Here is a 20439-nt window from a genome sequence, read left to right on the forward strand (position 1 = left end):
TTCTTCCTCATTTTCCCTATCGCTATCCTGTGAAAAAATCTAGAATTACAATCACCATCTCTTATCCATTTAAACTTCACATTCTGCCTCCAACTTCTCATTTCCTTGAAAATCACCTCTTTCAACTCATTCTTCAAAGACACTCTTCTCATCTCTTCCTCCCCCGATATATTATTATCTTCTTCCCTCTTATCCAACTCAACCAACTCTCCTAAGATACTTGCCTTTCTAAACATCAAGTCTCCAAAGCACCTCCCTATTCCAATCTTTCAACTTCTTTTTTAACCTTTTAACCTTTTTCACAAACCCAAAACCTTCCCAACCCCTCTCCACATCCTCATTCCAAGAATTCCGGACTAAGGGCTGAAAAGAATTGTAATCCAACCATATATTTTCAAACCTAAAAGTAGTAGGACCCCAAGTAACCTTTCTCTCCAACAAGATGGGGAAGTGGTCAGAAGTGGGCCTACGTAAAATAAATTGAGAGAGATTAGGAAACTCATCCTCCTACTCCATACAGAAAAGGAATCTATCAAGCCTATTCGCCCTCGTTCTAGCCCCACCCACTGACCACGTAAAATTAGCATTATCAAGAGGAATGTCTCTCAAACCACATTACCTAATAAGGAATCAAAACTCAGCATAGTAGCAGTGACACAATCACCTCCTTTCTTCACTTTGGGAAACCTCACTACATTAAAACCACCTCCCACAATCCATTTAGGAGCAAAAAAGTCATACACATAACCAAGCTCATCCCAAAAAGAGCTCCTAAGGTTTGGTCTAAAAGGACCATACACTGATGAAACCCACCAATGGCCATTGCCGCTCACATATACTAAGACAGAATGAGAGAAAAAACCTACTAGATTATCCATTTAACAATAGAACGAGTATCTCACATTACCAAAATACCACTCTTGGACCCTCAAGAAGAAATGGAGGCCGATTCCTTATTACGACCTTCCCAAATCCCTCAAACAACGGCCCCCCATCAACGCTCTCAAGTTTAATCTTCTGAATCAAAACCATATTAGGGGAGTATTTAAGCAAAGCCTCTTTTATTAACCCCCTCTTTCTAATCTCCTAGCCCTCTAACATTCCAGCCGACAATTTTCATAATTTCACTCATTTACACCCCCCCCCCCCCCCTCTCTTTTCCCAACTCCCCTCCCTCCCCCATAGTTAATAGAGGAAACCAAATTCTTAAGTTCTTTCTGCACCTTTTTTATTACGCTTATAAGTTATAAGGTTAACTGGCAATTTCACCTTGATCCCTATTGAAGTAACTAATTTCAAACCCAAGTCCTTAAGGAGTTTATTTGAACAAGGGGAAGAATACGTTTTCTAGATTTGAATGAGTTCAGACCAGCCATAGAAAAGGCTGCCACTTCATCGTTACCCCCCCCCCCCCCCTTTTAACCGAAGGAATATCAACAAAGTCCACCAAATCAAAATTAGGCTCAGGGACAGGGGACAAAGACCCCTTATCTATCAATTCTTTCATCTGGTTCAAATTGTGCTAAATATCATTAGTCCCCCCTTACGCAGTTTCAAAGATAATTGAATACATTCTTCCCATACAGTTGTGGCCTTTGTGTGAGTTCATCACCTTAAAGCTTCCACGCCCTCTTCTTTAGAACTTGAGCCAAGGCTTCCTCTAGTACAAGGGTAAATGAGCTCTTAATTGATCCACCAATAATTCCTTCTTAGATTCACAAAAGCTGCTCAAGTCATCTTCGGTACTGAATACCTCCTCTACCCCCCCCCCCCCCCCCCCACTCTCAAGAATCTACGACCCCCTTTCTGATGTCTAACTGGCTAAATCGAAAGATAGTTGTGGCTCGAAATCAAGTGGTACAATCGCCATATTCTCCTCTATCCCTTTCCAGTCTTCCAAGCACTATTCTTTCAATTCCTCTCCATTCAATTTTCCTTGAGAACTTTGCCCGCCCTCCCCTTCTAACTCCCCCCCCCCCCCCCCCCGACTTTGATCCACCTAGTTTACTCATCTGGCCTCTAGGTTCTAAAACCACATTAATTTTAACCCTTCTTAACCCATCTGCAAACAACCCTTTTGGGCACATTAATGAAGAGCCCACATTTGCAGTCACCTTTACCATCATTAAGGGAAAAATTACTCTCGAATTGCCCAATTCTTCTCCCCTTTAACAGATGTTCATTGACAACTTCAAAGAAAGATCTGTTATCCAAGAGCCTCTAAAACACATTCTATTTCTTCGAGATCTGCTCTTGAAGAATTATGTTCTTAGAGCCACAATTTGCACATCTCATAATGCGGTATCCCTCAAGGTCAATAGACAGCTTCACCAAGGCTTCTCTGATTTCCTTGTAAAACACGGAGTGCTTGTCTTCAACCTCTAGGATGCTGCTTCTCAGGACAAATAAACCTACCCTTCTCATTGCTTCTCATTTCTATATGAATCCTGTCTCCCTCTCTCCCGAAAAGAGCATCCCCTACTCGGCCATTTGCTACTTCTATTAGACCCAAACACAGCACGCCCAAGGAACTCAAGATCTATAAAAACTCCTCCTTTTTCAGTATGATATAAGAGAAGAATCTCCCTACAAATTCAGATAGCCTAAAAGCTAAACTATCCAAACAATTAGTGTTGAAATTTTTTTCTCTAAACCTTCAGAATAGCTTGTCCGACTATCTCCTTACATTCCCCCATGCCCACATGCAATTAGTCAGCTATAAATATAGACACTGTTCCGAAATTAGTGTGAGAACATGAACAACCAACAAATTACCAAAGCAGCACACACAGAAAATAACCAAAAACACCCAACTAACCCTAGGCAAGAAGTCCAAGAGTGCCTCCTAAAGTGAATGTAGGAAGCTCACAAAGCCTTGCTGATGATAAGCTAGAAATTTCGTGGGGTTGCAATACCAACTTTGACTTTGAAGAAATCCACTCAAACACTGTCGAAGGCAGGACCATGTCTGATGTTGAATGTCGAAGAGGATGACCCTATTGGGAAACAACAAAATCAGTCGCTAGTGGGGACACCAACCGGAACTCACCACAAGCAATTCTAGTTCACAATGGTCTTAGTCAAGCATGAGTCGCTATGACGAAATCACTGAAGTTGTTGAGAGGTCACTGCTTCTATATAATTCTAACCGCTAAGGAGGACTTGCTGCTGTGATACACTATGGTTCAAAAGAGAAATATATGGTCAAGGGATGAGCTTCCGCCAGCTTGCCTGACTTGACCGTTGGTGTAATGCGCATTTTGAGCACATATGGTCTATCTACATGAAAACAAGGATGCCTTTTAGTTAGGGAGAGGGACACCTATTAACCCTTACCTAAAGGGGGCTATAACAACCTTCCTCCATTCAAAGATGCAGCCTCCTCAATTAAGCCTGATTCTTGATGAGTTGTCCAAAGCTCCCAAGATGAAAGACTTCCTTGAGTGGTCTATATTGAGGGCATGGTTAAGAGTTGGCTACAATACTGTCGATGGCATTATGGCACCACTTTGGATCCCATGGTGACCATTGAGCAATTCTTTGATGCTCCAATTGTAAATCGAAAACGGAAGGTTGAATGTACTGACCTTGAGTTGGTGCGATTTGGCCTGATGTGGAAGGTTTATGATATGGTTGCGTTAAAGGGTCTTGGCTTCCAAGTACCAAGATCACAGACCAGTTTCGCCCTATGTGGTAAAGCTTACTTGCTTGGTGGGATGTCTGGTACTCAATTTCTAGTCTTTGCTTGGGGTTGTGACCAACCTCAAGCTAGAAGGGGTGTTGTGTGTCCTAGAACAACTTTCTTTGACACTAACACACCTAAATGAACCATCCTAAAAGATGGTTTCTAAACCTAGTTTTGCAACCTCTAAAGAGAAACTTTGATGAAGTCCTCTTGCGTTGCCTTGGCAATGACGAGGTAAAGAGCATCCTTGTGGTAGAAAGAAGCTTAAGATGGTGTCCGTGGAGGCTATATAGGGAGTTGGGGGTATGCTACCATGGATGAGGATTGTCACGACGTTGTTAAGTGTTAAAGATGTCCTTATGCTGATCTAATTCACGCACTAAGATCTTCACTATTTACATCCTATGAAATCAACCTACCCTTTCCAGCCTTACTCAAATAGGAGGTGAAATTGAATGCATTTTCCACATGGGGGAACTCGTCTTCATTCTTTTGGGTGGCTTCTCGTTGAGAGGGATACACTGGACTGTCTCGAACTAATATGATAGGAAAACGAACATGGACAAAACATATAAAGATCAATGTAGTCGCTCATAGGGACATATCTATCCCAATAGAGGATAGTCAAGATCGATTCATAGATAGACCTCTCTCCATATAGATAGGTATCTCTGTGATAGAGATAAAGATAGGGATCCATCTAGATCTTGATCCACTATTTCCATTTTTTTTTTCTTGATTCTAATTGATTGCCTTTTTTTTTTTACAAGAAGTTTTTAATGCAAGGAAACATAGTTTTTCAACCTTTGAAAGTTGCAACTTTTGATACACTTTCCCTTGGGTGTAAAAGAGCCGAGAATCCTTGAGAGATCCCTGGTTTATATCTTGGAGTACTCCTATGGCCAATCTGTCACCCAACCTACTTAAACAACCTAAAGGCTTGGCCCCGTCCCATTTGGAGAATGACCCCTTATGGCGGCACGGCTTAATCAATTATTCTCACAGTTCAAATCATATTCAGACCGCCATTTTTTGAAAGCATGGTTCTTACCTTCCCCCTTGGAACTCGTCTATTCATTGGGTAAGGCACTAGACAACAACAAGAAAAAGGCCAATTACTGAACACTAGGCCAATATGGAAAAAAAAAGAAGGGATAAACAACGACACATGTGAACTCATCGAATTCGATCAGCATGGAAGGCTAGCGAGCACAATTCTCTAAGAGGTTTGTCTCCTGAGGCCGACTTGTTGCACCACTGATGTTGCATTAGTAGGGGGCTCCACAAAAGCCCGAAAAAAACAATCTAGTAGGATCCGATGCTATTTACCGTGATATTAAGTTTCCTTCCTTTCTAGATTTTCCCTTGCCCTTCCAAAAGAGCAATGCGTAGACACATCTATTGGATCAACCTCCGAATTGAAAGACTTGGATGGCATCATGTTTGTTATGTTGTTCCGTTCATAGGTCCCAAGCCCTTCTTAGAAAGCCCTCCTCCCTCTCCTTAAGTTTCGAAAAAGAAGCTTTGCTTGATTGAACGAACATTGTAAGAACCTTTCTAACTAGCACCCCAGTCGCAATGCCACCCACGTTTTTTTTTCCTTGCTTTCATGGCTAAGCAAGATGAAAGTTGGGAGCTCGATTTCTTTATTTTATGACTTTCGCCTTGCACCTTACATAAAGAGAATCGCTTGCCTCCAACATATGTTGCAACTTCTCCAATAGCATGCTCTTACTTTGTCTTTCCCTTAATAAGTCATCAAATTTGGTGCTCTTTGATCCCCAATTTCTATGGAGAACAAACAAAGAAATACAATTGATTCTTCTATTTAAGTGGTTCTCGCTTGGGTTGCACAAAGCGAACCCTTTGATTGGCAAGCATGGAGCTTTAGGTCGTTGGCTTTCAAGCAATCGTGATACATGAGAGTCACAACCTTAAAGAAATTTAGGGATAGGGTTACAACCACCACAATGTCCTCTTTGATCGCTTCTAGGTATATTGATCTATTCCCGGCGACAAAGGAGGAGACTACAAAGGCCTTACAGCGACAAAGGAGGATGATCAAAGAGGGTTGGAAGCCAAGTGGGGCTAGGGTCAAGGCAAAAAAAACGAAGAGGATGGAAGAACAACTGCGGTGAATGAAACTCGAATTTGCTGTGTAGAGAAAGGATAGGAGATGATCAAAGGAAGGAGGAGCTATCCTTGAGAGCTTGAAGGCCAGAAACAGGGGCGCCGAGAGGAGAACGTCGAATCGGCTCCCTTTTTTTTTCTATTCTTTAGGAGATGAACAAACATACTAATGTGACTTTGGAAAACGGAGAAAAAATGTTGGAACAATCCAAATCATACACCTAAGTATACCCCTTAGCAACAAGGTGTGCCTTCAGATGAGCCACAGAACCATCAGGGTTGACTTTCATAGTGTATACCCCACGACAACCAACCGCAGACTTGCGAGGAGGAAGAGATACCAAGTCCAAGTATCATTGTCCTATAAAGCATTCATCTTTCAACCATGGCATTCTTCCACCCAAAGTGGGCTAAGGCTTCCAAAACAAATTTAGGAAGGGCAGCAGATGTTAACAATACAATAATAGGAGGGTGATAAGAAGTTATACCATAGTCAGAAATGGGATGTTGTGTATATTTGCGTTTACCTTTCCGGACAGCAATGGGAGGATCAACATCGTGGGAAATATGATCATCAAACGAGGAAACCAAAGGCATGGTGCTAGAAGCTAGAAGGGACCCTCTTCCTTGGAGTTGAGATCATGAATACACCTAAAAATTAGGATGATCAAGACTATGAGAAGGATTGATACTAAATGGAGACATGGGTGCTTGACTGGGCAAGGACAGCAAACAAGAATCTGGAAGATTAGGCAAAGGAAGAGACTCATTGAGATCAGAAGAACTCTAGGACTGAGTGTAGTAAGGTGTAGACTCAAAGAAGGTAATGTCTGCAGAAACAAAGAAGCAATATAGCGTAAGACTATAACAACGATATCCTTTTTGAGTATATAAGCAGCCCAGAAAGACACGTTTTATAGCACAAGGATCCAACTTATCCACCTCAAGAGTTAGTTGATGAACAAAGGGCACACACCTGAATATACAAGGGGGTAGGATGTTGTTGTCTGTCCTATTTTCTTAAATGATCCTTTCTTCTCATTACATTGAAAATTCTGGTCGTTCCACGATCATCTTGTAACGCAAATGAATTGGACCCTTATGCTTCCAAATGTGTTTTGTAAAAGTATTGTCATTCTCAAAAAAGGTATCAATATCCTACCTTGAATTGCTTCTTCTTGTCCTCTAACATCACATTTTTCGAGTCTAGTCCCTCAGTCTTTGAGCTCGAGAGATCTTGATGATGCCTTCCCATTACCTACTCTTTTTTTATAACATTCAACATGACGGGCTAGCTCTTTGTCATAGTACTGTGTTTCTTCTTGTGCTTGCCTTTTTCTCTCTTCTTTTTTTTTTTTTAAAGAATCCTCATTGTCTTTGTACATTCTTCTTTCTTAATAAATTTATTTTTCAATCAAACTTCAAAAACCAAAAAGAGAAACTAAAAACTTTAAACTGGAAACCCATTGTACTAATATTCCCAAACTAAAACTAAAAGTGCATGTTCATTTTTCTCCTTTCATCAAATAACAACTAATAAATATGATTAGAATATTGGAATTGCAAAAAAAAATAAAATTAAAAGATACAATAAAAATGGAAAAATTAATTATAATTATTGTTTTACTTAATTATTATATTTTTAAACTCGCTTTTAGTACTCCAAGAACAAAAAGGCTATTGTAGATGAAGGTTGAAGATATGTGTTTGAATGATTTTTACTTTTTTGAAAATATAAGAACATTTTTATTTTATTCTATTATATTTTAAACTGATTTTTGTTTTATTTTAATTTTTTTCACCAAAAAGATGATTACATAGTACATAAAAGTCTATTAAAGAACCTTGGACAACAACTATAAACTGAAAAAAAAAAAAAAAATCTGATTTTAGTCATGATAGAGGAAACTGAAAATAAAACCTTAAAAATTATTGACACAAACAAACATAAAGTCGCCATCCGCTTTTTCATTGTACCGCAACAAAACAAAAAACTACCAAATAGAAAAGCTCAGGCTCTAGATTTTCTACATGGCAACTGCTCGCACTTTGACATCCAAAAGCATTAAGTCATTGTTACATAATTTCTTTGATAAAAAATAAAATAAATTTCCATGTGAATTTAAATAAACATATCCCTTAAATTGTTTAAAATTTTAAAAAACATAATCAAAAAATCATCCAGAAATATTTCCACTAGTTTTCAACCTTCATATATAATGGGGTTCTTATTTGAGTAGAAAGTGAGCTCAAAAATATGATAATTAAGTATAATTATAATTAATTTATATTTTTTACAACAATATCTTTTAATTTATATTGTTTTGCACTTTTATTATTCAAATTTCATTTATTAATTGCTATTTGACCCAAGGATAAACTAGGGAGCTGTTCTATCAATTATCAATTTGTTTCAATTTTGAAAATATTAACGAAGTTGACAATTTTCAGATTTTCTATTCTTATTTTTGATTTCTAGTTTTCAATTACACTTTTTACCTGTATTAAAAATTAAGGAAAATTAAATGTTAATGATTTCTAGTTCTCTCACTTAATACAGCAGAGACGAACCGGGAGAGAGAGAGAGAGAGAGAGAGAGAGAGAGAGAGATGTTACCGCGCCCTCTTCATCTCCAGCAAGCACATGTGCCACAATCAAGCCATGGAATGAGCGCGGACCGGGGCTGAGCCCGGCAGCAACCATGTCGTAGAAGATTTCAGAAACGCCGGCGATATCGCGGCCTCTCGCCCGCTCCATCAGCTCCTCCATGAACGTCAACCTCAGTGCTTTCTCCGCCGCCGACACCAACAGCGTCGACTCACCTTTCTTCACCTCCTGCTGCTGCTGCTGCTTCTTCTTCCTGCTCCTCGTTCTCTTCTGAGGAGAGGAAGTCGCTGAGGCTGCGACTTTAAAGGCTTTGGGGAAGGAAAAGGAGTGCGCGGAATAAGGGGGTTTCTTCAGGTAGAGGTGCCCCCAGGTTAGCAGGTGAGACATTGTTGGGATTTGGCGATCGTTTGTAATGGATGCGCTAAATCTGCAAGGGATAAGACTTGCCGGCGTACAAGAGAAAGGGGTTTAAGAAAAGGAGGGAAACACGCGGGGTTTAAGAACTAACGTTCAAGATAAGATGCTGATTTCTGTCAAAGCACTCTCTTTTATATATATCATATGACTATAGAAATTTTAGTAATTAGATGTCCTTCTTTACTTAGTTTTTTTTTTGCCCTTTTTAAGCTACTGTAAATTTTTTATATTGCATTTAACCTGCAAACTGGACCAAATAAAATTTATAAAGTTATCTAAAAAAATATTGTAACCTTTTTGCACAAAGCAAGATTTTAATTGCGAATACATAGTGAATAATCCTATGCAAATCCAATAGAACAATAATACAAATGTAAAAAAAAAAATAATGAATTTCAATATTTTACAATGCTAGAATTAATTAGAAATTTTTTAAAAAATAACAACAACTACTAAACGAGGCAAGGCATCCCAACAGTTAAAAAATAAGAAAATAAAAGTAGGCATTTCGTAAGCCAATTCGAAGGTCAATGAATTAATAACTGTAAGAGGATAATAAGAAAACTCAAGTTCTTATGATTACATTTATCCCTTCCAAAACCAAAAGAAACTTTTCTATTAGTATAAAAAAATCTTAAATTATAATAAATATGCTCTTTAGCGAGTTACAAATAATTTTGAGGAAAATAGAGAAGCCCTAACAAAATTACAGAGAATAATGTTCTACTGAAAAATAAATATACTGACAAATGGGATTGGTAAAATTAGACGATATGGACACTATACTTTTAAAAAAAATTGATAGAAAAATAAATAAATTAATAATAAAGATATAGGAGAAACAAGCTTAAGGAAAACATAAGAAACGAGGTGGCCTAATAAAGAAGAGGAAGAGATTAATTATGTGAAGAATTTGAATATAGTTTTATAAATACTGCCTAATTTTTGTTTCTTCAAAGCCTAAAGAAGTTTTTTAATTATTACAAAAATAATGAAATTTCAGAGAGACAAAGATTATAATTATAGAAGTAATTATTATAGGTTCACTAAATGTACAAGTGAGCATAGTAATTGGTTATAGGTTCACTAAAAGTACAAGTGAGCATAGTAATTGGTTTACTCCAAGCTCTATACCTAAATTTAGAAAAATTATTTTGCTAAGTACGTTATTTTCTATTTAGAATGTGCTAAAAAATCAATATGAATTATTCTAATAATACAAGAAAAACATGACCTATGTGTTAAATTTACAAAGTAATAAGTGGAATATGTTGGGCATCCTATAAGGAGGGGCAATTTTGTAATTAAAAAAATTAAATATATAAATAAAAGGAAATTAGGATTGTGTATGTGAGTGGTTGTACTAGAAATTAAAAGAAAAGAAGAAAAAAGATGGCTCATAGCAGTTGGACAAAAAGAATATATAGAATAAAGAAACCCATTTGGGTACTTGATCAGACAGCCAAACAGACTTCCATTGACTTGAAATTTTAGGTGTGTGATCATGACGATAAGGGTTTCGACTTAATTGGCTTTGATCATAGTATTTTTTTTCAAATTTTTTCTTTTAGTGAGACACTCTTTTATTGATCTCAAGTTCTTATTAGTGAATTCGACTTTAAGGTAAAGTTGTTTATGATTTGTTGCAATTGTCGTTATTATTAAGAGCTCTTGCGGAGCTTGTGGGTCATTATATTTTTTTCTTATCTAGTGGATTTGGCCTAAACCGAAGGTCCTATGGATTTTTTCCGATTTAGGGTTTTCCATGTAAATTCTTAGTGTTTCATTTTTGGGTGTTTTATTGCTTTACTATTTTTGTTGATTTTTTGTTGGTTTATTTGGCAATTCAATTGTTGCGTTAATGAATAAAATTTTGAAATTGAAATTTAGTAATATATCTAACCCATTGTTTTGTTTTATTTGTGTAAGGTGAGAAAAGTTGTAATAATCTAGAAAAAAAATTTATTAAAAAAATTAAAATTAAAAGTAATTATTGATTAGTTAATTAATTAAATATTATTAAATCAATTAATTAAATAAAAAAATAAAAGTAATAAAAATTAAATTAAATTAAAACTATTTATAATTAATTAAGTATTGTTAAATTTGATTTGTTGAATAAATAATATGATATATATATACATATATATATATATATATATATATTTTATATTATATGATAAAGTAAGTAAAGAAAAAAAAAAGAGAAAGAAAAAAAAAAAGAGAAGCTTGAAACTTCCTGAAAAACTGCAGAAGAACAGCGCAACCCCCCCAGGCGTTCATCTTTCAGCTTCTCTCCATCCGTCGCCTCTCCGTCTCCGTCTCTCTCTCTCCTCTCATTTCTCAATAGATATTTGGTTAATTGGAAAACGAAATGTGTTGTTGGATTCCTAACTTCACCACCAACATTTCTACTTGAGCAGATTTGTCGTGAGAGCGACGTAGGCACCATTCCTGGAGAAAGGTATATTTTTCCTAATTTCTTAATTTTTTGTTAAATTTGTCATTAAATCGACAATCAAGCACCACTACGGGATCCTAGTCGTGATCGTCATCATTTTGACATAGGTACTTTTTCAATTGGGGTTTTTTAGGCTCCACTCCAAAGCGAGAGTGAAATTTGAGAAATTTAACAAATTGATTATATTTGAGGGTATAACTATTTATTTGGTATTTAAGGGCTTAGGAAATATTAAAATAATATTTTATTTAGGGTTAATTTAATGGAATTAGAAATTTTTATTCAGGGTCCGGGTGAGCTGTAGGCATTTTTCAGGGTCCCTGTTAGGTAGTTCAAGAAACCAAATAAGGGGAAATTATATATTAAAACAAATTTTATGAAATTAAAGGTAATAATTTATGTTATATTATATGTATGTTTTGGTGTGAATTATTAAGATGTCAACCATGTAAAACTATGATTTTTAAGCCTAGGACCACTTATTTAGTTATATATTTGTGGAAATGAACTGAATAAAACGGAAGGAATTTTCTGAATAATTATGTAAGAAATGAAAATTGTATTTTCAGAAATTAAATGCTAAATGTTGGTTGACCTACTTTACAGGAATATGTGTGAATTTTACTGTTAAATTGTGTGACATGAGATTCTGTGCAAATATATGTTAAATCCATGAGATGGAAGCTAAGTAAGTAAAGTATTGAGAATAAAATATGATATAGATAATGTTGCATGTGTATGTTAAATGCAACCATATAAATGTAAGACAGCTAAAAGACAGTCATGTTAGCAGATTCTAACGCATTTCTATGTGGACTAACTGATGATGGCTAAAAACCAACTATAGTACGAAGGAATGAAATGAAAACGTTATGCAATGGAATGACAATATAATGAAATAAAATTTGAAACGTGAACGATACAAATGAGAAAGAATCACTTAAAGTAAAATGCAATGCAATGTTTAAGTTATGAACTTGAACAGATGTGTATAATTGAATAAAGACAGAAAAGAATAATGTCTTATGATATTAGAAGTATATATGTATGTAGAACATGTTACGGTTAGGCGAGGCAAACTTTTCGCCTAAGGGCTTGCTGAGAAAGGCGAGTGCACTAACAGCTTCAGATGTGGCAGTAACTGCATAGCGCACTAGGGCAAAGGGAACCTACTTGTATGGACAGGTAGATTTCTCTATCCTTAGGGCTTTTGCTGATAAGCTATTGTTGAACGGTGTGAGTACGAGATCAATCTAACACTTTAGAGTTTGCTAAGTAAGGTGAGTGCTCTGGTATGCTTCAATAGTGACCTTCAGGTTACTTAAGTATCAGAGCAGAGGGGTGCTACTTGTATGGGCGGGTAATCAGCCCTATCATTGGGTAATCTCGTGGGTTAAACCTTTACATGTGATTGTTTAGATTCAAATAATGATTTCAATGTTTATGAAAATATTTTACAAATGTTATTAAAATGATATTTATATACCTCATGTTAGCCACACGCTGTGTTTAATATATTGTTTCTTCCCTTACTGAGATGTGTCTCACCCGAATATGAACTAATCTTTTTCAAGACCTCCACGACATCAAGTTGTGATAGCAATTTTGAGGATAAGGGTATAATTCTGATAATAGTCTTGGATGTAGATATTTTATGTTTTATGTCTTTATGTTTTAAGTTTGCTGAGAAAGGAATGATTATGAATACTGAAATGTTTTGGAGATATGTGTATATATGGAAATACAGGTGATAGATGATTTATTATGGATTATAGTTAGAATTAGTAAACTCTGGTATTATGTTATATGGAGATTATGGTGATGTTTTCCGCTACGTATATTATGAATTATGGATTATCAGGGTTTTATCAGGTATAATGCATCGGACCTGGGTTTAAGGGTTCGGGACGTTACAAAAGTTGTATAAGTATTTTTTGTAAGTTCAATTATTCCGCTATTTTCCCCAACAGAATACAAGTAATTTTTTAATTATCTAGAACATAACGTTTAATGAACCATATCTAACAGACTCAAAGAAAAAAGAAAGATGAACTACGAAATCTAGCCTCTCTTAATGTGATGTTCAAAGCTATATGTGCTAGCATAGAAACAGAACTTTTAGGACAAGACGTTATTTATAAAAACATAAAAAAGAATGGCAAAAAAAGTTAACAATATCGAAGTATGCAACATTCAAGAATCTTAGAAAATTACATTTGTGAGTTTTCTCATTATTATAAATTAAAAGCAAGTAATCAAAATTTGTTACTTTGATAAGATAACATCCAATAAATATAATAAAAACAGAATGTTTGAAAATTGATTGAGAAGGAAAAAGGGGGTTGATATTTTTAAGAAATAAAATAGAATTCTTAAGGAGAAAAATAATAGATTAGTGCTTGCAAATGAAGAAAAATAAGAAGTTGAAAAAGCAATGTGTCATGGTCCCATATCGGTTGTGTACTAGAAAGATCTTGAGCTTATAAGGATGGTTTTGACTCCAACTATGTGAGACGCCTTTTATAAGACAAATTTGTGAGGCCAATGGGTCAAAGCAGACAATACCTCACCGGAGTTGGGTTCAGGACCGCTACATTTGGTATCAAAGCTACCCTAGGGTACTATCATGTGGGTGGATCTTACACAGAGGTGTAAGCCACTTTGACGAGGGCCTTAGAGGTCAGACAGGAGAGTTTGTCACAGTCCCACCTCGGATGTGTACTAGGGAGATCTCAACCTTATAAGAATGGTTTGGATTCTAACTATGTGAAATGCCTTTTATAGGACAAATCTATGAGGCCAGTGGGCCAAAGCGAATAATACCTCACAGTGTTAGGTCCAAGATCATTATACAATGCTTAACATGCAATGGAGTTGTGAACCTAGAAGGATAAAAAGAAAAAATAAAATAAAATAAAAAGAAAACTAAAAATTATCAATAATTAGAGAGGAAAAAAAATACTACAAAAAGCATGGAAAGTAAAAAAATAAAAATTAAAAAAGAAATCACATTGTCCTAAAAAAGAAGAACAATTGTAATCGGGAGAGTCTGTCACAGTCCCACATCGAATGTGTACTAGGGATATCTCGGCCTTATAAGGATGGTTTGGATTCCAACTATGTGAGACGCCTTTTATAAGACAAATCTGTGAGGTCAGTGGGCCAAAGCAGACAATACCTCACCGGAGTTAGGTTCAGGACCGTTACACAATACCTAACATGCAATGGAGTTGTGAACCTAGAAGGATAAAAAGAAAATATAAAATAAAATAAGAAGAAAACTAAAAAGTATCAATAATTAGAGAGGAAAAAAGATTAGGAAAAAATACTACAAAAAGCATGGAAAGTAAAAAAAAATAAAAATAAGAAAGAACACATTATCCCAAAAAGAAGAACAATTGTAATTATTGGGGTTTGGAGAAACAGAACACTATGCAAATGAATGTAAAAATATAAGTTAATAAAAATTTTAAAAAGGCGATTTTGTAAAAATAATTGAGGATGAAGATTTAGAATAAATCGTGGGAAATAATAAAGGAAAAGTTGAAATAATAGAAGATAATTATATGTCATATGGTATGTAAAATGAAATGGTGTAAGAAATGAATGAAATAAAAATTTGAATAGACAACGTTACAAAATTAAATAATAAATTTGATTTCATTCCACTCTTACATACCAAATGTATGGATAAAAAATTAGATGGATTTAATGAACATAATAAGAAGTTAGGATACATGATGCATAAGGAAGTTAGTATAGCAAATACTAGATGAGAATAATTTATTATAAATAATGAAGAACAAGATGAAGCCAGAAGTGATTGGATTATACTTTTGATTCATAGAAAAGAAATTTATAACAAAGTTAATGTCTAGACCAATAAGTACTTGTATTCCATATTCGTTAACAAGCATCTGCATTAAGTCTAGTGGACAACTAACAGAAGGCATATGTCAAATAATTGATTTGAAGGAAGCTGGTAAGCTAATCTCATCAACACCTTCATTATTTATGAAAGAAATTCAAGTGGTAGGCAAGGAAATGTCTACTGTACACTTAGAAAATTAGGATAAGACAACTCTTGCTGAGAATATAAATTATGACTAAAATAGAGTGAAGAAATGAAGGAAAAAGTTCTGAAAAGGAGATGAGAGTTTGGAAAATGAGAACACCATCAGAAGAAATGTAAGTGATTTGGAATAAATTGTCAAGAAGTTTACAACTAGTCGTGAAAACCTAAATATTCTTTTAGGAGATCAAAAGCATATGTTTGAAAAAAGTGGATCGGGTTTCAATTCAGAAGAACATAAGGAATCATTTACAAAACATTCTCCATATTCATCAGACCTCATTCAATGCTTTTTCTTACAAAAGGTTTGGTCATATTGAAAAAAAAAATGCATTGAGAAACTAAATAGATTTAGGGCTAAAGGAAAACAAATATGGATTCCATGAAAATAAGAGTTATAATATTAGAAGCAATCCCAATTATATTGGTTACTATAGTCTCATAGTCTATTTTCCTTCATACTTGCCAATGAATAAGGTAGAAACTTTGTTGTAATTATGATTGAAAAAATGTTGAATATATTGATCAAGAATCCCATGTGTGTGAATATTATAAGAACTTTGTTTTAAGTTATTTGTGTAATAGAAGATTGCTAATGATTAAGTCTATTGCAGTCAGAAATAACAATATATTTATGATAAACCTTAACTTTTCATATGAGGGAATATGTCCAAGGTGTTTACTTATAATTGAGCGAACCATAATATTTAAAGGTCATATCAATCTCAAATGTGTCCAAGCATGGGTACTATAGTTTTGTCATGCTTAATTTTAACATATAATATTGTTGAGAAGTAATTTGAGAATTCTTGTATCTATTGCGCAAACATATCATGGAAATGAGAATGGTATGCAATACTATCACCAAGATACTATACAGAATCTTAGGGGGGGGGGGGGGAAACTATGATGATAGTAAAGGATGTTAATGAAAATTTTGTTGAAATTTTTGTCAAAATTTTGTAAAGGAAATGTAAATGAAGAGAAGAAATTGAAATATGGGGGAAAAAGAATTAATAGATGCCTTAGTAGATGAAGGAGCAAATGCAATCATAAATGCAGCAAAAGATGCAAGGGTAGATGTGTCAACAAAAGGAGGAATAGTTATTTGATCAAACATTCACTTAAGAAATCAATCTACAAATACTTGTAAGAAATTCTTTGGAAATTATTATAACCAAGGGACCTTAGGAAAAGCTTAGAATGGTGCTAGGTGAGTGACATGTCTATAAAATAGATATTTAGAAATTACCTTCACAAATATAGGAGAATTATTGAAAACAATGCCCAAACTAGTAGCACTGAGTATTGATTTTTTAGGAAATATATTTTTGGCTACTAGGCTAGAAGTTACAAGAATTTAACTCTATTTATATGAATCTCATTGGATGCATCCATAAATGACTTTAGTAGAAAATAATTATGTGTTTTAGATTTCAAGAGGTATAATTAGAATGAATAATTTACTTCATTTCTAGTAGATTGCATCTTTTGTATAGTATGAATTTGTATGATCAATTTCATCCTAACCTTAGAAAATCACTTGACGGCAATTAAGAGATTTATGGTATATAGCTTCTAGGAATTTTTAATCAAAGCATGTTGGATCGAAATTACTAGGATACTTAGATACTTGATAAGAATAAGCATTAACGAGATATGTGGATATTGAGGTCTATGACTTAAAAGTTAATCTAGCTAAAAGAAAAACTCAGCAGCCCTAAACACATATTAGACATATTTTAAGTAGGTTGAGTTTTAAATTATTGCCTCTGTTTTCTTAAATGTTGGAAAACAATTAGCAGATAATATAACTGTTAAGCTGAAATGGAAACGGAGAAAATATGGAAATGGAGAAAATGGAAACGCCTTAAAGAGGATGAGCTGCAGCCGCGTGCCAAATTCATTCCATCAAAAACACAATTATCACGTGTTAAAATAATCCATTAAATATCATGTGCTCATTATCCCATCAGAATGCAATAACTATTTTCCTTCTATATCTATCCTATGTCTCTATAAATAAGAACATTTGTGTTGTGTGCAAGTGTGCAAGTGAAGTGAGTGAGCAAGGAGTGTGAGAGTGTTGAAGGCGAGAGAAAGAAAAGTGTGAGAAAGTTGAATTGAGTGTGTGTCTCCTCCTCTTGTTTTTCTTCTAAGTTATAGTATATTCGGTGTGCTCCGTGAACGTAAGTTAGATTAGACCGAACCATGTAAATCTGGTGTTCTTATTTTGTGTGCTTATTTTGCTTGTGTGTGTGATTATTGTTCCTAGATCCCTAACAAGTGCTATTAGAGCTAGATCGGAGCAAAGTCGTCAGATCATAGCAAAATTTCCAGATCGGAGCAAAGTAGCCAGATTGGAGGTCCCAGGAGCTATATTGTGCTAATTAAGTGTCTAAGGAAAATTTTGTATAGGAAAGTGAGACTTAAGCGGTCCATTGTATCCCCCCACTTCCCTAGGAATTTACCAAGTGTAATTTAGCACAATCGTCACTGCACCCCACTGCCACGTCATCAGCCAGCGTGACACCATCAAGCCGCGTCAGCAGAGTTGAGTCAGCATGTAGAGACCCGAAGAAATATAGTAATTAAATAATTAAAGGAAGGAGAAAAAAGGAATTTCAAAAAAAGTATTCAGTAGGGTCTTGTTGATGAGCACAGAGTGTTCATGGACGAATAGGCTTCTTGGGCTCGTCAACGTGAACACGTGCCTCGTCGACGAGAATTTACCGAAAGGGCTGTTTCCAGAGCCTACAATTCATCGACGAGGATTAAGTGTTCTTCGACGAATCTCTTCTTGGACTCGTCAACGAGGTGACGTGGCTCGTTAACGAGGCAGCAGTGTATAAATATGCTTAAATCGGGTTTTCAGCGAAATTTTCATGCAACAATTCTCTCTCTCTCTCTCTCTAAAATCGTATCCTCTACTTTCTCTCTTCATCTACACCTTTGATTCTCACCAGTTTGATGATTGAAAGCTGCCACGCTACTCCCGAAAAGATTCTCTACAAGTCTGCCGGAGTAGATTATTAGTTAGGTCAACTTGGGCACTATCCCAAAATTTGGGTAAGTTGGTTATTTTAAGATTTATAAGGTATTTGGTATTTCTAGACTGAGGAAAGTGTAGTAGATGACATAATATTGAAGTTTTGTTGGGGAAAATGTAAATTTTAGGGAGTTGAGCTGGGAACACCACGGGTGTAGATTTGGGTTTAATTGTGAGCTCTCAGTAAGTCAGGTAAGGGGATAAACTAAGTTAGCATTTTTCATGAAATTATTTATTATTATACAAAAATTATTTTCAGAAAAATATGCATGATATGGAACTGTGTTTGGGAAATACTGTTGTTGAACAGGGAAATGGTTTTAATATATTTTATCACGAAATATGATTTTAGTTCAAATTTTATGTTAGAACATTACTTACACTTGTGTGACATGAGTATGAATTTTCCATGAAAATTATGTTATACCTAAATATTATGTTTTCTTCAGAATAAGCATGTTATGGCAATTTTCAGGAAAATCATAAAAACAGTACAGGAACTATGACTTTGAAATATTATGTTAAATAAAACAAAAATATCATGATTCAGTATGTTATGTTTTATGCCGGCGCAGATGCCGTGATTTATACAATAAGATATACCGGCGCAGATATCGTGATTTATACGATATGATATGGTTAGCGCAGATGTTGTGACTTACATGTTATGATATGTCGGCACAGATGCCGTGAATATGTATGTTATGTCAATAATTCATGAAAATATGATCATGTCAGATATTTCTATGAAATATGAAACAGTTATGTATCAGTATCATGAAATGTATTATATGTTATCAGAACCTGGATGACTTAGCTTAGTTTCACAAAGCATAGTACCGTAGCTATATAATTAAGATCATGATTATGTTAGTGCTACCACACATATGAGATAGAGTGTGAGAGATGACAGTTGATGTGGCTTCATGGTAGTGTAGGTGTCCCACTGGCAATCCGGACCAGGTGGGGCAAGCCCATCGTACTTACAGACTTATGTTGACTTAGTGTGGTCAGCTAGCCATTTCTAGGTTTGGCCTTTGGGCCACACAACCTTGTCATGTGGGGGATAAGACATGACACTAGCTAGCTATCCATCCTAGGTATTATTTCAGTATTGTACAGTTATAGAAGATGTTTTACATGATTACAAAAATTAGTACGATATTCATTATGATATTTACTATGATATGATGAATCATGTTTTATTCATAAACTATACAAGCAGTTTTATATGTTATACAATTAAGTACAGTCCATATTTATGTCACAATAATACTCATGTTATAACACACTGATGTTAGTTTATCTCCCTTACTGAAAGGTGTCTCACCCCAACATTACAAACATTTTAGGAAATCCAGGTAGGAGGGCGGATAGAGCCCCATAGCAGTAGAAGTTGACCAAGCTACCCTGTCAGAAAGGTAAGTAGTTGAGTTAGGGTTAGATGAGTTTTTGGATTAAGACCATAGGATGTTTTTTGGTCTTTTTGTGGATGATTGTATATATAGACTCAGTAGAACTCTGGTATTGTGCTCGTTGTTGCATGACATGTATGTGATTTATGTTTCTCGCTGTTTAGGTATTAGAGATGTATGATAGGTATATCCCTGGTACCCATGGGTTCAAGTTGATCACTACTATGACAGCTTAGCAGGATTATTATGTATGATGCTATGTTGAAAAAAAAAAATTTATATAGCAAAATAGGCAAGTCGTTATAGTTTGGTATCAGAGCCTAGGTTGCTAGGTTCTATAGACTCTAGGGTGCAACGGAAACAATACCATAGTATAGTAAAAGGATTTAAAGCTTTGTGATGTGGTTTGGAGGCAGGACTTTAGTCGTGGTTTCTATGTCTTTCTTGGGGTGACGATTTCAGGAAAGTCATAGTAAACTATTACCAGGTTGTGTTTCTAAAGTGTAGGACTGAATCTAAAATTAAGATAAGGATGTCAAGATAGAAGGGATATCATGAGTTTTGGTTAGATATGTAAATTATAAGAGTAGGGTCTCTAAGTCA

General features: G+C 35.2%; 1 protein-coding gene across 2 annotated transcripts in view; it reads right to left on the minus strand.

The window, feature by feature from the left end:
- The window catches only part of LOC131153115 (uncharacterized), a 97565-nt gene extending 88621 nt beyond the window's left edge, over positions 1-8944 (minus strand). For both annotated transcript variants that reach the window (XM_058105179.1, XM_058105178.1), the window contains exon 1: positions 8432-8944. In XM_058105179.1, the coding sequence (XP_057961162.1) occupies positions 8432-8809 (378 nt within the window). In that variant the 5' untranslated portion in view covers positions 8810-8944. The remainder of the gene's footprint in view (positions 1-8431) is intronic.
- Between the last annotated feature and the right edge of the window lie 11495 nt (positions 8945-20439).

Source organism: Malania oleifera, chromosome 4, assembly GCF_029873635.1.
Source record: "Malania oleifera isolate guangnan ecotype guangnan chromosome 4, ASM2987363v1, whole genome shotgun sequence".
Taxonomy (NCBI): Eukaryota; Viridiplantae; Streptophyta; class Magnoliopsida; order Santalales; family Ximeniaceae; genus Malania; species Malania oleifera.